Here is a 25,710-nt window from a genome sequence, read left to right as displayed (position 1 = left end):
ATGGCTGCTGCTGAGGTCCCTGTCCCTTCCGAACACTTCACCCAAATCAAAGAGCAGAAGTTGAAACCTGGAGACCCTGAAAAGGAGGAGGGTGGGGTACAAAGAATGGAAGCCCAGGAGGGTGCTGTCGAGGCAGAGGCCGAGCCCTGCCAGCTTCAGGGTGCAGGGCCCCAGAAAGATCAGCCTGAGCTGCCTTTGTGGGTCCCGGTGGAGAGCGACAGGCGGATCCTGACCCTGCAGGCCGTGCACCTGACCTCCCAGGAAGTGCACCTCCAGGGCCTGGGATGGCTGAGTGTGCCACACACCGAGGAGTTTCCAGTGATGATGCCACAGGCGGAAAGCTTACTGCCACTGCCGTCTGTGCTGTGGCTGGAACAAGAGCCCCAGCCCGGCCTTCAGCACTGTGTGGCCATCAGCATCCCGGAAGCGCTGTTCCCACCTGAGGAGGTGGAGCTGATGCATTTTCACCTGCTGCGGGACAGCGTGCAGGTGGCTGAGGAGGACCAAGAATTGACGCCAAACTTGGGTGAAAGCACAGCCCTGACCAAGGTATGGTTCATTCTTACAAACCGATGCCTCGTGGGAGAGAGCAAAGTAAAACTTTTTTCTTAGATCGAGGTTTTGTGCAATTTTATGTATGGACAAGATATTTTGAAGTTGGAAAATAAAGCACAGTAAAAATAATGAGAGACCTTACCATATCTATTACACACACACACCACACACACACACACACACACACACATGAACCTTACCATGAATAAACACACACATGTAGCTGGAAGTTTTCTCTGGTCCTGCCTGGCCCCGCAGGTCCCATAGCCGCTTATAAAATAATCACTCAGAGGCTTAATACTGTTTACAAACTGTATGACCTATGGCAGGCATCTTGCTAACTACCTCTTATATCTTAAATTAACCCATTTCTATTCATCTATAAGTTGCCACATGGCCTTAGCATTACCGGTCTGCTGGCATCTTGATGCTCCTTCAGCAGTAGCTGGCATCTCTCCAGACTTCACCTTTCTCTTTTCTGTCTCTCTCCTTGGATTTCCTGCCTGCCTCTAAGCTGCCTTGCCATAGGCCAAAGCAGCTTGTTTATTAACCAATGGGAACAACACATATTCACAGACAGAAAGGCATCCCCCAGCACTTCCCCTTTTCTATCTAATCAAAAAGGAAGGTTTTATGCCTGGTGGTAGTGGTGCATGCCTTTAATCCCAGCACTCGGGAGGCAGAGGCAGGCAGATCTCTGTGAGTTCAAGGCCAGCCTGGTGGTCTACAGAATGAGATTCAGGATAGGCACCAAAACTACACAGAGAAACTCTGTCTCAAAAAAAAAAAAAGAAAGAAAGAAAGAAAGGTTTTAGCTTGAATATAGTAAAATCATATATAATAAACAGTTATCAAGCAAGAATTATAGCTATAATATCTAGTCTATTTGTATTTGGCAAAATTAAAGAAAATAATTTATCATCTGTATTTGTTAACCTAAAGTTTCATACCTAATTTACCTTTTATCAACCAATGAAAACTATAATTATAACTATCTAGTCTTCAAGTCCATCAAAGACCCCAGAAGGATATAATAATATCTAAATAAACAGGAAGTACATTGTAAGCAACTTCCAAAAATCTAGAATGACAGAGACATCTGGCTGCCTGGACAGTCATCCAAAGATCCTCTGCAACGTTGGGGCATCCATCTTCAGCCTATATGCCTAGAGGTTTTTAGTCACTTCTCTGTGTCCTGTAGAACGTCTGGCAATCTCCTCTGCAAAGCAGGAATCTGAAGGACCATCTTGCCTTGTTTTAGCAAAATATAGTGGTCATTTTTCCATGGGTCCTGTATGTCCAGTCCATAAAACATACTGTCAAGCACTCTAGGCAAGATCAGTTCTTTGCCCAGCAAGCCATTTTGTGCCAAGAAAAAGATAAATTCCATATGGAATGTCTTCAATGCCCATCTTCCTCTTTGGAGTAAATTGGTGCTGCCAGGAACAGACATGTCTCACTGTCTAGAAGAGTCTAAGTTTTTAAAAACATTTTAAATGCCGTATTCTGTAAGTCTTTGAAGTGTTTGAAGATTACTTACCTAATTGAAATATATCTTTATATGCCTACAAAACTTAACTAACATGACTGTAAATTTGATTATCCTAGCCTGGCTAATCTGTATTTCTTAATTATACATTACAATTTTAAATGAGCTGCATAAACATAATATCTTAAACAAGAGTAGAAATATACATGCAGTATAACAAAATTAACTTTAAATTTGTAATAAGCTAAAATCTATGGCAATGTAAAACATTTTAAACAAGCTGTTCTTTAAAAGTAGATTCAATGCCAGGCAATGGTGGTGCATGCCTGTAATCCCAGCACTCTGGAGGCAGAGGCAGGCAGATCTCTGTGAGTTGGAGGTCAGCCTGGTCTACAGTGTGAGTTCCAGGACAGGCTCCAAAACTACACAGAGAAACCCTGTCTCGAAAAACCCAAAAAAAAAAATAAATAAAAAGTAAAAGTAGATCCAATAACTTACCCTTTCATCCTATCATATCTATAATATCCCCTTTTCTTCTTTAGAAAGAGATTGCATTTATAATCAACCCCCTTTAAATAAAAAATAAACATTTATAAACAATATTTTGGGAATTTGAGTGTAACTTCTCCTACTATTTCCTGCTGATTGGGGTGCTGGTAATCTTATGAGGATCGTAAGAAAATTAAGAATTATAGTTAAATATTGGCTGTAGTAGTCTGTGAGGATGGATCATCTCAGCCAGTTGCTTTGAAGCTGATTTTGGATGTTGGATCATCTGGGCCATGGTGTCATCAGAGACCTTTCAGGGGGTCTTGGTTGATCAAACCATTTGAGCATGGAAGCAATCCACAGGTTCTCATCTTCTGTGGGAACAAAAGCAGAACCTCTTTTCCAAAGCAATGTATCCTTAGACACAAATTTTGGAGTCAAGACACCTTTAAAGTGTATATATATATATATATATATATATATATATATATATATATATATATATATGTTAACTCAACAGCCTTTACAATCAAATGTCTTTCGGCAGTTAAAAATCACAAAGACAATATAATAATCTGCAGTATCCAGATTCTTTGTGTAATTTTCATCTTTACATGGCTTAACTTTTATATTATTCTTATTGTCTCTTTAAATACTTTATTTTTAAAACTGTCTACTTTATAACTGTCTATCCTCCTTTTCCTCTCTCTTCCAAGCCTATGTACATTTTTATACATAATGTAAGCCATTTAGAGGTTTATTGCATCTGAATCTGTCTTTTGTGTCTCTATAATCCTTTTCTGATCATTGCTTTAAACTGCAGCGTGGTTAGGACTGAAGTGGCAGCTTTGGCTGCTGACTCCGCCCATCTCAGCTTCCCAACATGGTGGAGGTACCTCCTGCCAACTCTGAGAGCCATGCTCACCTTCACTCTGGAAAGCCGTGGGTCTGTGTCTCCAACAAGCAGCTAGTAGCAGCATATAGCTACTAGCAAAAGCTAAATCCACCACTCAGTGTGCTGTATGGCTTGGAGATACCTCTGTGTACTATTGGTGGATGTATTAAGGCAACTCCACATAGTTAAAAGGGAAGTTTATTTGGGGGTAACTTACAGCAAATAAAGGGATAGGTTACAGGATCCAGGAGAGGTGGAGTGCAGTCCAGCGGTGTTCTCTGGAGAACTCTGCTTCCATCCTGGTGATACCATCCAGGATCACCAGGAACCAAGAGTACCTGCACATCCAGATCTCAGGTCTTAAGGGCTCCTGTCTTGGCCCTGTCTCAGGGGCAGGCCACAGGTAGGTGTGACAGTTACTGGAAGCCTCACTGGGGGTAGTACTTCCAGGTCAAAGCTTGGACAGCTACCCACTACAGTGTACTACATGGGAATCTGCCATACTGTAGGTCAAGCCCACATGTCACAAACCACCATACTGTAGCTCAAGCCATGGCTTGCCCGAGAGACACATCTAGGAAGCTGTTTTCAACTCCATTTTAGAATCTTTTTTTTTTTAAGCTTTCTCAGGTTTTGGGTGGAAATTCTTGCTACCATGTCTGGGCGCCAAATGTAGCCAGAAGGTTTCTCTGGTCCCGCCTGGCCCCATGGTCCTGAAGCCACTTAAATTATAATCACTGAGGCCAGGCAGTGGTGCTGCACACCTTTAATCCCAGCACTGGGGGGGGGGGGAGCCAGGCGGATCTCTGTGAGTTCGAGGCCAGCCTGTTCAACAGAGTGAGATCCAGGACAGGAACCAAAACTACACAGACAAACCCTGTCTCGGAGGGGAAAAAAACAACTCAGAGGCTTAATATTATTTACAAACTGTATGGCCTATGGCAGGCATCTTGCTAACTACCTCTTATATCTTAACCCATTTCTGTTAATCTATAAGTTGCCTCGTGGCCTTGGCATTACTGGACTGCTGGCATCTTGATGCTCCTTCAGCAGTAGCTGGCATCTCTCCAGACTTCACCTTTCTCCTTCCTGTCTCTCTCCTTGGATTTCCTGTCTGCCTCTAAGCTGCCTTGCCATAGGCCAAAGCAGCTTGTTTATTAACCAATGGGAACAACACATACTCACAGACAGAAAGATATCCCCCAGCACATACATGTAATATATAATATAAATTATATATATAAATATAAATTATATATGAATTTAAAATACTATATATATAGTATTTTAAACATTACAGAAAACAATACTATTAATGTAAGATGCATTGTATTTGAAAAAAAGAAATCTTATGGCCTGGAGATGAAGCTCAGGTGGTATGAGCCTTGCCTGCTGAATGCATGAAGCCTGGGTTCCAGCCCTAGAACCTTATAAACCTGCCTTGGTGATAGCCAGTGGAGCACTCATGGCATGGAGGCTGGAGGAATAGAGGGTCAGGGTAATGTTCAGGTAGTTAGTGAGTTTGAGGCTAGCTCGACCACAGACCCAGTAAGAACCCAAAAGAAAAACACCACCAAAAAAAGATGGAGTCACCACAGAAACCCTGATGCTCAATTAACGATGGCTTAATTGCAAGCATTTGGTGGCCATGAGCGAGCGGCCTTATGTGTTTGCTTTTCCTTCTGGTTCTGTGGTTTGCCAGAGTGAAGAATTCTATCAGACAGTAACTAACAGTGTTGCCTCTAATTGCCCGTTTTTACTTATCAGTTTGAAGACAATGAGAAGGACCAACCGTTGCCAGAGGGAGGGCCAGATGAGGAAGGAAAAGAAAGATTCCTGTTTGTGGAAGAGACACCGGAAGACGAAGGAAAAGACGAACTGGTTGTGACCATTTCCCACCTCAGCCTGGAAGAGCAGCGAGATCAGCCAGTACCAAAGCAGACAGGTGTGCCGGGAGCTGAGACCACAGAACCTCCGCGGAAGAAGCCCAAGGGTAGGCTGGCCGGCTCACGCGAGACACTGAAGACCCCGTGTTTCTCTTGTGGGAAGGTGGGGGTTATCCAGGTTTGAGGTGTTGACTTTTAAAAGCTCCTTCCAGCATATCAAGAAAAGGAAGAAATTTTAAATTGATGTTCTGTATTGTAAATCAGATCCAAAAGGTTTTGGTTTTTTTTTGTTTATTTGTTTGTTTGTTTGTTTTTGTTTTTGTTGTTGCACACAGACATTTTAAAAGTGGTTTTTAAATGTTCCAAAAAGCACTGTGCACATAAATCTCAGGCCAGGAACTGGGTTTTGCTTTCTGTCTTGAAGTTCCTTGGGAGTGCCAGGTGGAGGCAGGTAATCACAGCGCAGGACAGCAGCAAGCCCTGCCCCATAGAAGAGCAATGGCCAAAGGGAATGGGACTGGGGAGCCCGTCCTGCAGAAGGCTAGAGGCTAGGGAGGGGACAAGCAAAGTTGGGGGCCGGGAGGAAGAAAAGTTGTGGAGAATGAAGCCAGCCTAGGAGCTGGGACCGGGGGTCCACCCAGCAGGAAGAGGCCTTCCTGTGGGGCCATCCATGGCCCTGTCAGGGCATCTCAGTGGTGGGCACTCAGAGGCAGGGGCCTGGGAAACTCTGTGGAGGTCTCATAATGATAGCATAATAGATGGCATGCTAGCAGCCCACAGGAGGAGTTTGACTCTCACAGTGGTTTAATGGGCTGCTGTTTTAAAGTCATTTCTCGATTATTTAAATCAAGACATTTTATCCCATTATCTCAATCTCTAGATGACTTTTTAAAAGTTCTCTCCGACTGGAATTGTAGCTCAGTGGCTCCAGCACCTCCTTAGCATGCGTGAGACCTTGGGCTCCATTCCCGGGCCTGCAAGAAAAACAAGCAAGCAGACCAACAGACTGTCGCTAAAAAGTCATCCTGTGGCAGCGCACAGTGTCTTTCTCTTCTGTGACCACGGCCAGGTTGGGAAGGAACTGACTCAGTTTACAGAGGGACCAGCCACCCTGCCAACACTTCGATCCCCTTACGTGTGGCTGGGGTCACTCCTGTAGGTTTCTGCCTCTCGGGGTGGAGTTTCTGCTCTTTGCCTTGGGGCAGCTTCTCATACAGTCACTCACGAGGCTGTAGCCCCAAATCCCTCCCCAGCTTGTTCTCCAGTTTTTAATGTATTTGTAACCCCAGCCAGCCATCACCACTCTAACTCCAGAACATGTTTTATCACCCCCGTGAATGCATGTGGACACCGCATAGGAAGGAGGTCGCAGAATGTCTGCTGTATCACTGTCTGCATTCTCTCTCTTGAGACTGTCTCTCTCACTGAACCCGAAGCTAGGCTGGAGGCTCCAGCAGCCCTCCTGTCTCCGACTCCCACAGCACTAGAGTCAAAGGCGTTTGAGACCACACCTGGCTTTTTACACGGGCACTGGGGATTTGAACTTGGGACCTTGTGCTTGCATAGAAAGCACTCTTCCACATTAAGCCATCTCTCCTGCCCCACGTTTAACGTTCTGAGAAGCTGCCAAACTCTCTCCAAGGTCGCCCGCTGTGTCGGAGGCTCATTCCCCCACACCCTCACCCAGCAGATTTCCGTGCGTTGTCCTGTGGTTCTGGTGGTGGTTCTGATGGTACTGGGTGGGAAGAGAAACCTTGCTTTCATTCACATCGTTCTAGCGGCTGTTTCTCCAAGCACATCTTGGCCTTCTGCGTGTTGTCTGTAGAGGAACGCCTTCACAGCCTCGACTGCGTGTGTGTTCCCTGTGGTTGTCACCAAGCACCAGTTGCTCTTAAAACAGCAGATGTGATCGTCCACGGTGCTGGAAGCTAGAAACCGCCCTCAGCCAGATCCTCAAGAGCTTTGTCAGGGGGTGTTAACGGAGGCTGCCTCCCTCCTTCACAGCTGTGTCCTGGCGGAGGGTGGCTCACATGTCTGTATGATCTGGCTGTGCCCCGGGGAACATCTGAGGTACTGGCAAGGATTGTATCCAGTACCATAGCCACCACCCATGTGGCTGGTGGGCGCTAAAATGAGGCTTGCCGCAGAGGAGCCACGCTTTGTTTTCACTTCAGTTATTTTGGATACAAACTTAAACAGTCACGCGTGGCTGTTGGCTGCGCTTCCGTTCAGCTTCATGCCAGTTTGCCAGAGCTCCCTGGCTCGGGTGGAGGGTGCCGGGAAGCCGTGCGGGTGGCTCCATTTCACTCAACAGAGAACATAGGCACTCGGGTCCGTGTTTTGGGGAGATTTGCTTCTGGGACCCCCTGCTTTGAGCAGACACTTGGTCATCTGTCCTCTCTGATCTCCACCACTCTCTAAATGTTGTGATATTTCTGTAAGACTGAGTTTTTATTTTTGTTTTATTGTTATTTGAGACAGGGTTTCTCCTTGTAGCCCTGGCTGTCCTGGATCTCGCTCTGTAGCCCAGGCTGGCCTCGAACTCACAGAGGTCCACCTGCCTCTGCCCCTTAAGTGCTGGGATTAATGGTGTGCACCACCACCGCTCAGCTAAGATTGATTTATTTTTAGTTTATGTGTGTGTGTATATGTATGTGTTTCTGAGCACCACCTGTGTGCAGTGCCCTTGGAGGCCAGAAGAGGGCACCAGATCCTCTGGAGCGGGAGTTACAGATGTTTGTGAGCCCCACTGGTGCCCATCCATTCTGCACAATGGGGAAGATGGGTTCAGGACCTAGCGAGACACCTCTCTCCTGGCCAGATGCTCCTCGTGGGGGATGGGGTGTCCTGAGACCTCTGCTGATGTGTCGCGGTGTCTTCTCCCCACAGGGAAACCCCGAACCTTCCACTGCGAGGCCTGCCAGTTCTCGTCCTCCAAGTCCTCAACTTTCACTCGTCACATGAAAATTCACAGCGACGAGAGACCTCACCTGTGCCACCTGTGCCTGAAGGCTTTCCGCACCGTCACCCTCCTTCGGAACCATGTCAACACCCACACAGGTGAGGCACCCCGTCCTTCTCAGGGGCCCCAAGTCTCGGTGAGCGTGCAGAGGAAACCCGGTGAGTCCTCCCTTCGCCGGGGGCGTCACTGCGGTCTCTGCTGCTATCCTCAACCTTGGTCTAAATAGAAAATTCCAGAAGCTGGGGGCAGAGCTCAGTGTAGAGCACTTGCCTAGCACATGCAGGGCCCTGAGTTCTGTCCCCAACAAAAATAAAGGAAAATCCCAGAAAAATAATTTTAAATAATTTAAAGAACTTTTAATTTAATAATTTTCAGCGTGTAGTTTAAAGGGTTTCGTCAGTATTCTCCTGGTGTCTGCTGAACTCAGTTTCATTGTGTGTTCTTTGTAAAATGAGGACTCAAGCGTGCCAGACAACTTCTCTGCTACCAGGCTACATCCCCAGCCCTTCTCTTTTTATTTTGAGACAGATCTAAGTTGCTGAACTAGCCTGGAATTTGTGATCCTCCTGTCTCAGCCCCTGAGCAGCTAGGATGATGAACCTGGGCCACCAGCCCAGCTCATTGGTCTGTCAATTTCTTATTGCTGTTCGTTCTGGTTTTTAGTATCTAATTTATTAATTAAACCTTATCATAAGCACCCAGGGACCATTTGTACCTTGCTCCCCAGCAAGAAGGTGGGTTCCCACTGTGCAAATATTTATGCTTAGTTTTGCCTTTTTGTTTTGTTTGTTTGTTTGTTTGTTTTGGAAACAGGGTCTCACTTGCAGTTCAAGCTGATCTCTAACACCGATCCCCCTCCCTCAGCCTTCTCAGTGCTGGGGTTACAAGCCTGCCACACCGTTCCAGCTTAGTTTTGCCCGAGCTCCCCACCCCCCCCACGCCTTCTCGAATTTCAGTTAAAAGCACTAACTGTTACCCAGAACACTGTCTCGTACATCTGTGATATTTATAGTTCAAAGAACTTCTTAATTGCTGAAGCCTTTTCAGACTGCCATTTCAAAACTAAAAAGTCACTGGAAGTTTTGCAGTTAAGTCTTGTTTGAAAAGTGTAAACCACGTGATTTTCCAGGAACCAGGCCCTACAAGTGCGGGGACTGTGACATGGCATTTGTCACCAGCGGAGAACTGGTCCGGCACAGGCGTTACAAACACACTCACGAGAAGCCCTTCAGGTGTTCCATGTGCAAGTATGCCAGCGTCGAGGTGAGGTCCCTTGCACTCAGCCTTGTACAAGAGTGGGAAATCACTGCCCCGAGAGGGACGCTAACCTATTAGTCCACTATTCACCAAAGACACATTTTAAAATCTGTGCCAGAAGCCACAGGCATTATTGTCCAAATTGAATATGAAAAACTGGAGCTGGGTATGGTGGCTCATACCTGTAATCCCAGCACTGTGGCCGGAGGATTGCTATGAGTTCAAGGCCAACCTGGTCTACATACTGACCATCAGAGGACAATTTGATGAGGTCAGTTCTCCCCTCCTGGAGGACTGAACTCGGACCGTCAGACTTGGTAGAAAGCACCTTTACCAGCCAGGCATCTCACCACCCCCAGACAGTATTTATCTAGATTTATTTTTATGATTTTTAACGGGGAGGGTGGTCTGTGCCTGTGAGCTTTTGGGCTGCACTGATACATTCCTGGAGCTGGAGTCACAGTGCTTGGGAGCCTTCGGCAGCCGTGCTGGGAACAGGACCTGGGTCCTCTGCAGGGCTGCTGAGCCGGCTCTTCTCCTGTCCCCCAACAATATTTAAAAGTATATGGATCGTAGATATTGGCTATGGTTGAGAAATAACCCTGGGTCTGGAGAGGCGATGAGCAGTTACAAGCACTGGCTGCTCTTGCAGAGGACCTGGTTTGAGTCCCAGCACCCACATGGTGGCTCACGAGATGTCTGTAACTCCAGTTTCAAGAGATCTGATGCTCTCTCTGGGCACCAGGCACGCATGTGGCACACAGACATGCATGCGGGCAAAACACTCACGTGCACAAAATGAAAATTTGAGAACTAAAGAGAAAGAGACCTCGGACTTATTGAAAAGGCCTTTTCAATATTTTATGTCACCATCGGGGTCACAAACCAGAATGTCTCCTGTAGCACACAACTTGGGAATTTGGGCTGAAGTTTTGAGCTGTACCCCAATACCTCCTGGACAGACACAGAGCTGCTGTCTTGAAGATGTAACCTTGTCCCCACACTGATGGACTTTAGCTGCGTGCTCTGCTCATGGCAACTAGGTGGTGTGTGTGTGTGTGTGTGTGTGTGTGTGTGTGTGTGTGTGTGTGTGTGTTGTGGTACTAAGGTTTAGGCCCAACATGCTAGGCAACCACTCTACCACAGCTGTCTTCTTTCTTGAGACAAGGTCACACTAAGTTGCCCATGCTGGCCTTGAACTCACGCTTCAGCTTAGGCAGTCCTTGAACTTGAAATCCTCCTACCTCAGCTTCCTGAGTTGCTGGGATGACCGGCCTTTGCTGCCTGCCATGGGGACCCTCAGTGAAACAAAGGCCGTGTGTGGCGTCTCCTTTTCAGGTCCATTTTCTAGCGGTCCACGTCCAAGGTTCCATTTCCTGGTGGAGAGCCTGGCAGAGGAGGGTTAGGCAGGGACTTCTCACAGGAACTAAGCTAAAGGGGACAGCAAAGCTCCAACACGGCCATGACGCAAGTGTGTTTCATAAATTGGGGGATTTCACAGACAGGCTGGAATTCAGTTCCAACTGTGGCTATTTTTAAAAAGAGCTTTCCTATCGGAGGCAAAGGTCATAGCAGCAACACGAGGGTTCAGAAGGTGTCCCGCAAGGCGCCCGAGGCTCCTCACAGGAAGGACTTACAGTGGGTGCCCACCATTCGCTCCAGGAACTTGCAGGCTCTGAGACCCTGCCTAGTAGCAGAACGTCCATGCAGTCCAGGGACAGCCCACGGTGTTACAAATTTGTTTTCTTGAGCTAGGTGGTGGTGACGCACGCCTTTAATCCCAGCACATGGGAGGCATAGGCAGGTAAATCTCTGTGAGTTCGAGGCTAGCCTAGTCTACAAAGTGAGTTCCAGGACAGCCAGGGCTACACAGAGAAACCCTGCCTCAGGGGTAAAAAATTGTTTTGTTTGTTTTTTCCTGTGATACATGAAAGGTGATCGACATATTTCTTCTTTAAAAAAAATTCAAGCCGAGGCATTCATCTTGGGTCTCCCTTTGCACTCTAGACCTTCCTCTGTTCTTGAATGTTCTTCCGGCCTAGGTGTGCCTCCTACGTTCCAGGGAAGCAGGGCCATGGCCCCTTTCTGAGTGTGAGCAGGGTTGATGTGGGTGTGGCTGATGACCCTGCTTCCTGTGAAACACCACGCGGGGTTTGCAGCGAGGAGGGGTAGCAGCAGAGCAGGCTGCTGTGCTGAGTGAGAAGTTTCACTCTGTTTCCTGTTCAGTGGCCTTCGTTCGGTACCTAAGAGAGTTCATTTTCTTCCGCTGAAAAGTTCCCTCTCTGTTACTTTTGTTTGTACTTGAGATGGTGGCTCATAGTGTGGCCCCGGTTGCTCCAGCTCTCACTCTGTAGACCAGGCTGGCCTGGAACTCACTCTGTAGACCAGGCTGACCTGGAACTCACAGAGATCCCCTTGCCTCTGCCTCTCAAATAAGTACAGCAAGACCAGCATACAAGAGGCTGAGGCCGCAGGATTTCTGTGTGTCTGAGGCCAGTCTGAACTACAAAGTGAGTCCCTGTCTCAAAAGCATCTTTAAAAGAAGCCAGTAGCTGGGCATGGTGGCACATGTCTTTAATCCCAGCACTTGGGAGGCAGAGGCAGATGGATCTTTGTGAATTCGAGGCCAGCCTGGTCTACAGAACAAGTTCCAGGACAGCCAGAGCTTTTACACAGAGAAACCCTGTCTTGAAAAACAAACAAACAAACAAAAACAAAAGAAGAAGCCAGTAGCACCCAGAACCACACTTTGGGGCAACAGCACAGTCTCTGTCTTCAGCCTGGTTAGCAGAGGCCCGTGAGGACTCTGAACCCTTACATGTGGCTTCCCATTTATCTAATGGTTCAGCTTTCCTGCTTGAAAAAGCTTTTCCAGCCTTCGTCTTTTCAGAGATTTAAACTTCACTGCTGTGAGTGGACAGGGACTTGAAAATAAAGAAAGAAACACACAGAGCACTGAGCAGCAAGCTCTGCTTCTGCTTGTAAAGTGAACTTTAGTGTGGAAGTCTTCAGACCGCTGCTCATTAACCCCAAAGGACCTTGTGCATACAGCCAGCGGCAAAATTAAGAATCATCAGCAGATTGGACAGTTCTGTTTCATGGGACACCCCAATACTGAGGTCTGGTTAACTTAAAATTTTCCATTTTGATTTTTGGAGACAGGGTCTCTGTAGCCCAGGTTTGGGTTCACTGTATGACCCAGGCTGTTCTCAAACTTGCAGCAATCCTCCTGCCTCAGCTTCCCCAAAGTTGGAAATTACAGACAGGTACTACCACACGAGGTTTCCTTCCCCCCTTTCCTGGTTTTTTTTGGGGGGGGTTTGAGAAAAGGTGTCCTGATACAGCCCTAGTGGGCCTTGAACTACAGCAATCCTCCTGCCTCGGTTTCCTGGTTTCCTGAGTTGCTCATATCTCTCATAGGAAGTTGGTTAACTGAAGCCCTGACCACCCTCAGGGTCCCATCGCAATGACCCTCTCCCACATGTCCTAGGCAAGCAAGCTGAAGCGCCACATCCGCTCACACACCGGCGAGCGTCCCTTCCAATGCTGCCAGTGTGCGTATGCCAGCAAGGACACCTACAAGCTCAAGCGCCACATGCGGACCCACTCAGGTGAGAGCTGTGCGCACACCCGGGTGAGAGCCGTGCACACACTCGGGTGAGAGCCACATGCACACACTCGGGTGAGAGCCGTGTACACATTCAGGTGAGAGCCGTGCCCACACTCAGGTGAGAACCATGTACTGCTCAGTTGGTTTGTCATGTAAAGATGATGCAGGCCCAGGTCTCCTCTCTATACGCAATCTCATGCGCCCCGGTGAGGGGCCACCAGTGTCGGGGAATTTCACATCTGGGCCCTGTGACCCTGTCCGGCTTGCCTCCCCGGTCCTACGCCATTGAGGCTAAACCGACAGGTTTAGGCGAAGGCCCAGCACAGGCATCCTTTGGGAAGGACCAGGTTCCCCGGGAAGCCATGCCCTGAGTCACTTGTTGTTCACGTCACAGGTGAGAAGCCTTATGAATGCCCCACCTGCCATGCCCGGTTCACACAGAGTGGGACCATGAAAATCCACGTGGCACAGAAGCACGGAGAGAATGTCCCCAAACACGAGTGTCCCCACTGCGCTACCATCATTGCAAGGAAGAGCGACCTGCGTGAGTGTCTGCTTGGGTGGTGTCCCTTGGCCGCAGTACAGGCCTTCCTCCTGGACTCCCAAGGTCCGCAAGCCTGCAGAGCCTGCCCAGCTCCGGAAGGCTGGCTGAGCTTGGGAAACTTTTCTGGAAATGTATTTACAGAGGTCCTGTCCTGCCCTCTGGTGGCTGAACTGAGTAAGTGCAGTTCAGGAGCCGCCAGCCCAGTCTACATACTCGCATGATCAAATCCACGGGTGTTGTTTTTATCTCGTTTTGGACCTGCCCTTACAGATAAGGACACTGAGGCTGAAGGACATGGATAATTTTTCTGCAGAGACAGTGGTCCTGATGACCTGGGTGTCAAAAGGCAATGGTGTTAGAGTTCAGCCGCGTCCATGCTCCCTCCTCAGCCCACCCTTTGCACACTTGGAGCTTGATGAGGGTTTAGAGGAGAAACTGAGGCAGGGTTCTCCCTAAGGAACTTGCTTCGTAAGAGGCGGCCTGTGACACAGAGTCCGCCTTCTCCTGGGGTGAGCCTTGGGACGCAGGGCAGCCTAGGACAGGACCAGGCTTGCAGGGGTGACTGTGCTTGGGAGCCTGGCAGGGAGGGCTGACAGCCTTTGGCATAGGAGTGTGGAGGACAGGGAGCTGGGGAGAGAGCCCTTAGATCTCCATGACACCCCTACTCATCCTCTCCCCCCCGCCTTTCCCAAAAGTATGTCACAGGGACAGTAAAAGTGTCAGTGAAAATAAAAACCCTCTCAGTTGCCTCAGGAAATTCAGAGATTTTTGGAACTGTCCCTGCAGGGGTAAAGGCAGTTGACCAATGTTTAACTTTTGTCTTTCATCTGGAACATTCTGTCAGTGCTACTATGGTTCCCAAGGCACCACCAAGCACTGCCCAGTGGGGCCAGTTGTCCCGTGCCAGAGGGAACTGCTCTGCAGCTCTGTAGGGCTGCAGAGAGTCACTGGCTCTTCGTCTTCCTGGAAGAATGAGGTGGTCTGTCCATCCGAGTCGGGAGCTCCTCCATCATTCTGGGGTCTTCTGTTCAGCCTCTTCAGTGCCAGGCCTGAAGCTTAGCCAAGTAAAGAGCTTCCTCGACAGTGTGCCCAGCGTGCACCTCTTTCAGGTCGTGGGACGAAGGAGCCTAGACTTCCAGCAGGACAACAGTCCTGGTTTTGTTACAGAAGACCCCTTAGCCTTGCTCTGAAGCCCCTGCACTGTCCTAAGGTTCTCAATGTTCATGGTTGACCTGTAGCCATGATCTCCCCGTTGAACAGGTCTTAGACTGAGGCCTCTGATTAGTTCCTTCATGGCGATGGTGCTCAGGTGGGACATTCGTGCCCTGGGGACACGCACCTGGACCTGGAGGTGGGAGCCTGTCATCTCTGAGGGAGGCAAGCCAATGTGTGGCGAGGGAGCCCCGAGGTGCCAGAGAGAGTCTGCAGTGCCCAGAACTGCCCACCCCACCCAAGAAGTCCCTAGGCATTCGCCCTGCCACAGTCAGCTTGTCTCCTGTGGCCCTAACAGGTGTCCATCTGCGCAACCTGCACACCCATAGTCCCGTGGAGGTCAAGTGCCGATACTGCCCCGCCGGCTTCCACGAGCGCTATGCCCTCATTCAGCACCAGAGGACCCATAAGAATGAGAAGAAGTTCAAGTGCAAACAGTGTGATTACTCATGCAAGCAGGTACCGTGTGTGAGTCGGTGTGAACACTGCGCCAGCAGGTACTGTGTGTGAGTTAGTGTGAACACTGTGTACAAGCAGGTACTGTGTGAGTCAGTGTGAACACTGCAAGCAGGTACTGTGTGAGTCGGTGTGAATACTGCAAGCAGGTACTGTGTGAGTCGGTGTGAACACTGCAAGCAGGTACAGGATGAATGGACTGAGAAGCAGTCATTCTTTCTTAGGGAAGAGGCTGGGCTGGAGAGGTGGCTCAACTCTTAGGAGCAGTAGTTCGCTCTTGCAGAGGACCTGAGTTTGATTCCCAGAACCCACAAAGTGGTTCACAACTACCCGTAACTGCAGGGGATCTGACACCCTCTTCTGACTTTCCTGGGTACCAGGTACACACGATACATGTACATACAAGCCAGAAAAATACTCCTATATATCAAAATAAAACAATAAATGAACATAAACAGAAGGAAGGAAGGAAGGAAGGAAGGAAGGAAGGAAGGAAGGAAGAAGGAAGGAAGGAAGGAAGGAAGGAAGGAAGGAAGGAAGGAAGGAAGGAGGCTAGAGGCTGGAGTGGACCAGGCTTTTTCTTCTGGGTCACCAACCAGCTCCCATATCCTGGCACAGAGACTTCTTAGTTTTGAATGCTCAGCCTAGCTTAGCTCGTTTCTAGCTAGCTTTTTTAACTTAACCTGTTTACCTTTATCTACCTTTGCCTCGGGGTTTTTACCTTTCTTCTGTGTATCTTACTTTGACTGCATCTTGTGTCTGCTGGCAGGCTCGGGGCTGCCTGGCCTCTGGCCCCAGGCATCTCCCTCTCGCTCTCCTCTCTTCTTCTCTCTCATTCTTCTCTTCTTTTTCTCCCCAGCCCAGAATTCTCCTCCTATTTATTCTCTCTGCCTGGCAGCCCTGCCTATCCTTTCCCTGCCTGGCTATTGGCCGTTCAGCTTTTCATTAGACCAACAGGTGCCTTAGGCAGGCAAGGCAAAACGATGCAACACATGTTTCCATGGATAAACAAATGCAGCATAAACAAAAGCAACACCCGTACACCATTCAAGTAATATTCTGCAGCATAAACAAATGTAACTCATCTTCGCCTAGTTAAAATAATATTCCACAACACTGGAGAGCCGGCTCAGCAGTTAAGAGCACTTGCTGTTCTGTCTGAGGAGTCGAGTTCGAATCCCAGCACCCACACTGTGTGGCAGATAGCTACCTATAACTCCAGCTCCAGGAGCTCCAATGTATCTTCAGAGCTCTGTGCACTTACATATACAGACACATACATAAAGAAAGAGAAAAGGGGCCAGTGTGGTGGTGCACATTAGTCCCAGCTCAGAGGCAGGTGGATCACTGAGTCTGAGGTCAGTCTGGTTTACATAGCAAGTTCCAGGACAGCCATGGCCACATAATGAGAGCCTGTCTCAAAAAACAATGAAAGAAAGAAAAGAGACCTCTCAGTGCTGACCTTGGAAGAGTTGGGCTTGACCAGAGCAGCCAGCTCAGAGTAGCCGGAGCAGCCACAGGCCATCAGCTGCAGCTGCCGAGAGAGTTTACAAACCTGCGGCGGTCCTCACCACACTCAGGGCCCATCACCAAAGTGACGTCGGAGTGACCCACCTTCCTCCCTGCGCGGACATCCAGTGTCAGAGCCGCGGTGTGTCTTCGCCCTAACTGCGGCAGTAACATACAAGACTGGACTGGGTACAGCTGGCATCTTCCTGCCCGGAAGCCAAAACAAAGGGCATGCCACTCGGGAATAGCTGAAGGGCCCTTGAGATGGCTCAGCAGGTAAGTGCTCCCTCGGCCAGTAAACTGTTCCAGCAAGCTTGAGGTCCAGCAAGCTTGAGGAGCTGAGTTCCACCCTCGAAACCCAAGGAAAGGGGGAAGGAGAGGACCAATTCCGTGAAGATGTCCCCTGATCGCCACACATGCACTGCCCCCACACACCACATACACACAAAATTCAGTCATTTTAAATGTCCTCAGAAATGCTCTCAAGGTTATTTCCTTAGTAAATCTTAACCCGACACAGTCTTTAATGCTCTGTGGGAGGAGAAGGATGCTGTAAACAGCAACCCCCTGCCTTCTGCAGCCCGGGGAGTGGGGTAGTATGAGTTACCAGTTTAACTAGCCATGGTGGTTGTTTTCATTTGAACACATGCTCAGCAGACAGACTGTGCATGTGCTGACAAGCACGTGGCGAGCATTCTCTTGACAAACGGATGGCAGGGTGGGAAATTCAGGGGAGTCGTGTTGCCACTGATAAAACCTCATCTTTCAAAAGAAAATTAGAATTCAGATTTTGGAGATGTTGTCATCACGAACATTGCACTTTCTGACCCTTGAAGACTCCTGACAGCATTGGAATCTCTGGGAAGCAGGCTTTCGTTTGACCGTGGGATGAACCGTATCCATGGTTTACACAGACTCCAGAGCTCTGCAGTCGGGTGCTCTCCCAATGACTGCCCCGTGGGGCGGTAGCAGCATGCCTAGCCCAGAGGTCCGGTCAGCGTAGGACACAGAAGGCTGGTCGTCACGGCTTCACACTCAGTGTTGCCCCGCACTTTAAAGAGACCGGTGCGCGTTGAGTTGGGGTGTGATAGCAGAAACCGTGTCCACAGTTCCTGTGTGGGGGCGCCTGCCCGAGCACACGGGGAATCCAGAGCCCAGCACTGAGTCCTCATCACTTTCTGCCTTACATTTGAGACAGACTCTTACCAGTCCTGGAACTGGGTGATCAGATTAGCTGGACAGAGAGCCCCAGGAGTCTCCTCTCAGAGCTGAGGGTACAGGGAAACACACCTCACTTTTACAGGGGTGTTGGCGATCTAAACTCAAGATCCTTAGGCTGGCACAGGAAACCGTTTACCCACTGAGCCTAGCTCCCTCTGGTTCTTTTTAAAAACTGTGCCTGCACTCTGGGTTCTCCTCAACAAACACCCCACAGCTGCAGAAGAAACAGAGGCAGACATCTCCTGAATCCCTGAAAGGATTTCCAGACTTGGCAGGAAAAGTACGGAGCAAATAATTCTGAATTTCACATAATCTGTTAATGACTTTGCCTATGTGTGAGCCCTGAACATTAGCATGTAACATTAGCATGTCGTGTTATTTTTTAATGTACTGATTTTCTTTTAACTTTTCAAAATGTTTGCCAATTCCTCACTTGGTGTTCTCATAGTGAATACGGCTGTGTCTCATCCACAACACAAAAGCACTTTGGAGTGTATGGTGATCCTGAGTGTGCCTTGGTGCTTGGTCTCACTAGTGGACACCAGAGTCAGGATTTCACACTCATCATCATTCAGAGTGTAGGTTGTAGCATGAATCTTAGAAGGTCTTATTAATAAAATCAAACCTGAGCCAGGTATTGGGGTGAACGCTGGAAGATCAGAGAGCCAGAACAAGCCACAGCTATCTCACCTCGCCGGATCCTCAGCAGGTCCTGTTTCCTCAGACTGGAGGCCTCTGTGTCCTCATATCCGAATGGCTCTCAGCTGAACTGTGCTGCTAGAAGCCTGAAAGCTTAACCAGCCAAATGCTTAACCAGCCAAATGCTTAACCAGGCCAAACGCTGCTAGTTTCTGGTCCTCACACCTTATATACTTTTCTGCTTTCTACCACCACTCCCTGGGATTAAAGGCGTGAGTCACCATGCCTGTCTGTATCCTTGAACACGTGGATTTCTGCCTCTGGAATGCTAGGATTAAAGGTGTGTGCTACACTGCCTATCCTCTATGTTTAATATTGTGGTTGTTCTGTCTCTGGCCCCAGATAAGTTTATTGGCATGCACAATATTTGGGGGAACACAACACCACAGTAGGCTGGATTGGGGCTGGAGAGATGATCAGTAGTTAAGAGTGCTTGCTGCTCCTGTAGAGGATGAGAATTTGAGAATTTGATTCTCAACACCTATATAACTCTAGCCGCACAACTGCCCATAACTCTAGCACCAGGGATCTGATACCCTCTAGCCTCTGGTAGCCCCACCCAGGTGTGCATGTACACACATACACACTCACATAAATCTTCTCCTCCTCCTCCTCCTCCTCCTCCTCCGAGTGGGGGCCGTAGAGAACGTTTGGTTTTGTTTGTTTTTCTTTTGTTTTGGGGGGCAGGTCTCTTGTAACCCAGGCTGATTTGGAACTCCACACCCTGATCCCCTAGCACGCAGCAGGCCCTGGCTCTGATGAGGGCCACACCGCTCTTGAGGAAGGAAAGCGCGGTAATGATGGACAGTTCTGGGAACCCTTCCACCCCGAGTCAGCTGTACCCCTGCCTTCCCCCAGGAGCGGTGCTTGACGGCGCACGTGCGCACGCACACGGGAGAGAAGCCCTTCTCCTGTCTCGACTGCAACAAACACTTCCGGCAGAAGCAGTTGCTCGCTGTGCACCTGAGGAAGTACCATGACCCGAGCTTTGTTCCCGTTGTTCATCTGTGCCTCAAGTGTGGCAAAAGCTTTTCCCGCTGGGTAAGCACGCCCCCGTCTCCAGACGTGACCCCTCCTCTGGAGAAGGTTCCCAGCAGGTTTTGGATTCAGAAAAGTCAAGTGTTTATAAACACATGCTCTCCCTCGACAGGCAAAAAGGAAGCCCGGGCACACAGCCTTTGGGGGATGGAATCCAGGCCAGGTGTGTGCCAGGCAAGCACCCACTGGGCCTCCTATAATTTTTTTTTTAGACCAGCTCTAGCTAATTGTCCATTCTGGCCTTGAACTGTGCTCCTCCTGGCCTGGTCTCCTGAGGTGTGAAGGGGGCGGGGGGTAGTCTAGATCACCAGGCCAGAGTCATACAGTCTGTGAGTCGTGTTCTTTGGTGGATAAGAAGTTGGCCCATGGTTGCTTATTAGTGTTATTTTGGTTTTTAACCACTTTTTATTTTGTTAAAACCACTGTGTTCCACCAGGCCCAGGACTGGGCAACCCCAGGGCAGATTGTCCACAAACTATGTTGAAAACAGTTTGGGGAATTCTCTGACTCTGGAGCGAACCTAGGATTTTTTTTTTTTTTTTTTTTTGTTTTCATTTTTGAGACAGGATCTCACTATGTAGCCCTGGCTAGCCTGGAACTCGCTCTGTAGACCAGGCTGGCCTCAAATTCATAGAGATCCACCTGCCTCTGCCTCCTGAGTGCAGGGATTAATGGTTTGTGTGCCACATGCTGGGTTTAAAAACCTAGTTTTTGTAGTGTAAGAGCTGACAGTTATCCTGTGAACTAAATGCAGGCGTCTTCCAGAGTGATTTCCATTCTCGGGCGTTTCAAAGGTGTGAAATCAGGCAGTGGATTCACATTCATTGTCTATTCTGTCAGTTGGTGTATTCATTTTCTCTTTCTGAATAACAAATAACCTCACAATGTCAGCGCTCAACAAATATGTATCACACTTCAGTGTACATGAGTCTGGAATCAAGGAGCAGTGTGGCAATGTGGTTCTGATTATTAAAAATGAAAGCACAGCTGGATACTTGGAATCCAACTTACCTTTTTAGAAGGTTAAGAGAAAGGTCTCATGTGTGGGGCTCAGGGGGATGTAGGAGCAGACTGACCTTTGGATTATTAGAAGAGTTAGTAACACCATGGATGGACAGACGGACAGCATGGTGGGGCTCTGATAAGACTGTGGGATCCCTTCCTACAAATCTCACAGGAAGGGGAGGTTCCAGCAGGAGCCTGTGGGCCAGGTTTCTCTAATGTGGGGGAAGGGCACATATAAGTGAGGTGTCCTGCCCACTGGGGGTCTTTGGTATCAGGCTCTCTGTAGGGTGTCTGCCTCTGTGCAGCAGGGAGTTCCAGGATCAGCTCCAGGGATGCAGGACTGACCTGGGATTCTTGCATTCCTGGCACTAGGAGCCTGTTACAGACCCACAGGTCTGCTCTCTGGCAGGAGGAGGCTGGTCAGGGGCTGGGACACTGCAGGCAAGTATACCCTGATTTGTCTCAAGCTCAGATCTAAAGGTATTCACAAATTTCTGCTCACTAGCATACACATCAGTTTGTTTCTGGATCAGAATGTCACCAGCCAGCAGCATGGCTCCCCTTCCTGTGATGACCCTGACCCTGACCTAGGTAGCATCTCTGATGTTCCTTCTCTCTGAGCTCAGGGATTTATCACATGCCGTTGTCTCTGTGTCCAGAAGAGTGTAAATATGCCATACTCAGCATCCTTTAAAGAGGCTGACACGTCTGTATTCGTGTGTATTAACTCAGCTTATACCAGGAGTTCTCAGCTCTGATCTCCGCGCACGGCAGACACATTAGTTGCTGCTTCCTGCTGGGGCAACAGCCCCTGGCTGGTCTGGGATGCTCAGAGGACTCCTGACCCCGCCGCCACCACCGCGACTGAAAACAAGCTTCATTTTATACATAACCATACATAGCCGGGACCAGCACATTTTCTTTGTAAATAGAATAAACACTCCCAGCTTCTCGGGCAGCTTCTGCTCCAGCTTGACAGCAGACATGGACAGACCACTTATGAGCGGATGTTGGGAGAAGAACACAAGAACAAAGCTAAAGTAACTGGGCAAGGCAATCTCTTTATAAAAAGAATATGCCAGAACCCAAATTGAGCTAGTGAACATGCTCAACTAAGGTAGATATGGGAGGACTGAGCAGGTAGTCCTGGTTGTATAAGAAAGCAGACTGAGCAAGCCAGTAAGCAGCACTCCTCTGTGGCCTCGGCATCAGCTCCTGCCTCCAGGTCCCTGCTTGAGTTCCTGCCCTGACCTCTTTCGGTGATGGACTGTGACCTGAGAGCTGTAAGCTGGAGTCAATCCTTCCCTTCCCAAGCTACTTTTGGTCGTGTTATTTATTACAGTAATAGAAACCCTAAGACAGGTACCAAGTTAGGTCAGCATGGGTGTAGGAGGAGGCAATAGGTGTGGCCCAGGCATATAGGCCTTAAAGCAAACGAACACAAAACCAAAACAGTTAAACAAAGGAGAACATTCCATGTTCTCACTGCAAGAAGTGGGGTCCGTTTGTCTTAGCACAACGTGACTTAATGCCCGGCGGTGTTCTCTGGGCCTGGTTTTGATCTCCCATCAGCTCTTAGACACGGGCTGGTGCTGGGAAAGGAACCCACGATGAAGTGGAGAGAGCAGGAAGTGTGCCCCAGAGTCCGTAGGTGGCACTGTTATTTGGGGAGCACATAGAGAAGCTGGGAAAGAAAGGAGAGTGACCTTAGTGTGGACTGATCAGATGGCTCTGAACGGTGAAGGCCCCCGGGCCCCCAGCGGAGCTGGTCACCCGCTGTCGGGGGATCCGCTCCCTTGGAGCCTTGTTAACATAGTCATTTCCCATCCTGGATTCGTGCGGGTTTCTCTGTCAGAGTTTCAACCCCACATACAGAGGTTTCTTGAATCTCAGTAACGGATTCTGCTTCTGACCTCTTCATCCCTCCTCAGCCGACTCCCCATGGGGCAGTGTCCTGTGTTAGGTCTTAGCAGTCAGAAGTCACCAAGGACACATGTGACATGTGGATCCAGACTTCATGTTCACTTCAGGTCAGCGACATGTCTCCTTCATGCCCTTGCTCAACCTCCAGAATGACCCAAGCACCAAGGAGTACTTTGCCAGGGAGATTTGGGCTCTGCAGAGGACCTGACTTTGGTTCCCAGCACCCACAGTGACTCACAGCCATCTACACCTCCAGCTACAGGGCATCTGACGGCCCCTTCTGGCCTCCAGAGACACCTTCACACACACACACACACACACACACACACACACACACACACACACACACATTTTTAAGATCATCTTGGTTTGGCTTTATTTTTTGGTTTTGGTCCAAAATCTAAAAGGTACGTATTACTTGCTGCCTTCCTGATAAGAAATGTATGTAATTACTGATAGTATGGTATATCAGAGGGTGTAGCGTGTGCCACAGCGTGTGCCACAGCGTACATGCAGAGCTCAGAGGACAACTTACAGGAGTCAGTTCTTTCCACCCATCACATGGGTCCACAGGCTCCAGCGTGACAAATTCCTCTACCTGTCTCCGAGTCCTTGAAGGCCACCTCTTAACCATGGGTTGCAAGCTGCACATGAGGACACTGATGTTCACTGGTGGCCTGTGTCATCTCCCTTAGAGTAACCTGCAGAGACATAGGAAGAAGTGTGACCCGGAGCATGAGAAGTTGGCCACCTCCAAAAAAGGAAAACCAGAGCCGAGGAGGCAGGCCATAGAGGAAGGGCCGGCATGGGGCAATGGTACGCACTTTCTGATCACTTTGTTTTAATCGGGAGTGGTTTTCCCATTGTTAACGGCAGCTAGAAAGTCGTGAGGGCGAGGGCATTGGGCCCTGTCACTGAGGGGCTGGGCAACCGCATCAGAGTGGTTTCATTATAGCCCCACTCTGCAGGGTTACCTACACTCAACCCCAAACTCAGATCACCAGGCTTAGCAGTGGCCCCTTACCTGCTCAGCTATTCATGTCTAGTGACATTTTTGATTGTCACAGCTGAAAAGGAGTGTGCCACAGGCATCTCATGGGTGAGCTGCTGGCCTCCTATAGTGCCCGCAGTGCCCCATAAAGGAGTCCCTGTCCCCATTGCCCAGGTTGAGTAGCCCTGCTCAAAGCCGGTGTTCGGGAATCAGGTTGTTTTCCGGCATGCCTACTGCTGGGTTCAAACTGCAGCCACTGTTTCAACGTATACTTTCTGGTCCCCCTTTCTGGATGTCTTGGCTTTCTCTCACGTTTCCTCACTGTGTACGCTTTCTCCTAGATACTGCGGCCCAGGAGAGCGATACCTCGAAGGAGGCATGGTGCCCTGGGGAGCTGACTCTGAGTCACGGTGGCGAAAATGCAGCCAGGAGCGAGAGCCTGGATGAGGGCCTGACCTGCGAGATGATCTTTGACATGATGGATAAGTGACAGGCTGCTCCGTGCTGTGGCCTCTAGAGAAGAAACAAGTTAGAAACAAGATCACCATGGTGATAGCCATGTTCCCAGAGTTTGATGTAGAATGTAGAAATGTTTAAAGAAAAAAAAAACTGCAACTTTTTCCTGAAGACAAGAGTCAGAGCTTGGAGTGAAGGGCACACCTCAGTCCCATGGGCTCACTCTCTAGTGATGGCAGGGTGGCCCACCATGAGCCAGGGACAGTTTTTAGGAAATACTTATTTCCACAGGAGCTCAGCCCAGCTAGCATGTGGGCAGTTTGAAGAAGGAATCTTTTACGTTGTTTGTCTACCCATGGTATTTCTGGTACTATGATTTCTAAACACTGAGGATGAATTGTATACCTTTTTTATACCAATGAATTTTTCTTAATGTTTAAAACTACCAAGATGCTTTTAATGAATTCTAAATTCAACCCAAAGATCTTAATACTATAAAAAGATGGAATATTAGAAATCAGTAAGTAGCCCACTTGATTAGAAAAAATAATATATATATATATAATAGATTTTACTTCGACATTGAGCAAGTCTGACCTACAGATGTTTGCCCCCCACCCTACTTTTATAGACCTGTGGATTGAACCCAGGACCTGGAACAAGCCAGGCAAGTACTCCACCACCAAGCTACACCCCCAGCCACACTGAACTGCCCATCCTCTTCCTCAGTCTTTGGTAGCCAGAAGGACCGGCCTTTGCCGCCAGGCCCGGCTTGCGTTTTCTTTTAATTCTGTTCCTTGCCAGCTATGAAATTGCGCTAGTGGTGTTACTAACATTATTTTTATTCTTAGTCAGGTATGACGGTGTGTGCCTGTCTTCCCGGCACTCAGAAGGTAGAGGCCAGAGGAGGGTGACTTTAAGGTTATCCTCAGCTACATATCAAACTCCAGGCCAGCCTGGGCTACATGAGATTCTTTCTCAAAAAAACAGATCTAGATCCTTTTGTTTTGCTAGAAGTATTTTATTTACATTTTTAAATGATTGGCTGTGAGAAGAAATCTGATAATGAAATGTGTATTTGTGAAGAATTTGAACTTCCTGTAATTCTCACGAGTTAGGGAGAATATCTGTTTCCAGCCCTCACTCTGGCACTCGGTGTCTGAGGCACTCGGTGCCTGGGGTCTTTCTGTCCAGGATCGGCAGCAGCCAGGCCTGTGTTCTGCTGTGGAGCCCCACACTGCCACGTCTCCAAATCACCCACAGGCCCCAAGTCCAAGTTCTTAAAATGTTGATCTGTTCCAAACGTCCCACGTGTGGTCACAGGAGCAGTGGGGCCACTTTGTCCTCTGCCTGCCTCCAATGAATTCCGCTGAGACGTGACACGCAACAGGATTTAAACTCTGTAGTCCGCTGTATGCTGTCATTGTGACTCAAGTTTTATAGTTTCTTATTTTTGACTGTTGTAAAGATTTTTGCATAATTCAATAAAATGAAATGGTTTTTAAAAACTGTC

The 25,710-nt window shown here is 48.7% G+C and overlaps 1 protein-coding gene across 1 annotated transcript; it reads left to right on the top strand.

The window, feature by feature from the left end:
* On the top strand, nucleotides 1-25,710 carry Ctcfl (CCCTC-binding factor like). The gene is made up of 10 exons (XM_028893798.2): nucleotides 1-549; nucleotides 5,196-5,421; nucleotides 8,204-8,374; nucleotides 9,406-9,539; nucleotides 13,024-13,144; nucleotides 13,538-13,687; nucleotides 15,198-15,358; nucleotides 19,643-19,825; nucleotides 23,446-23,566; nucleotides 24,083-25,710. The coding sequence occupies exons 1-10, from the start codon at nucleotides 1-3 to the stop codon at nucleotides 24,229-24,231; spliced, it is 1,965 nt and encodes a 654-aa protein (XP_028749631.1). The 3' UTR covers nucleotides 24,232-25,710.

The sequence above is a fragment of the Peromyscus leucopus genome, chromosome 4, assembly GCF_004664715.2.
Source record: "Peromyscus leucopus breed LL Stock chromosome 4, UCI_PerLeu_2.1, whole genome shotgun sequence".
NCBI classification, from domain to species: domain Eukaryota; kingdom Metazoa; phylum Chordata; class Mammalia; order Rodentia; family Cricetidae; genus Peromyscus; species Peromyscus leucopus.
Note: the sequence above shows the minus strand (reverse complement) of the source record. Positions and strands in the feature narration are given on the sequence as shown.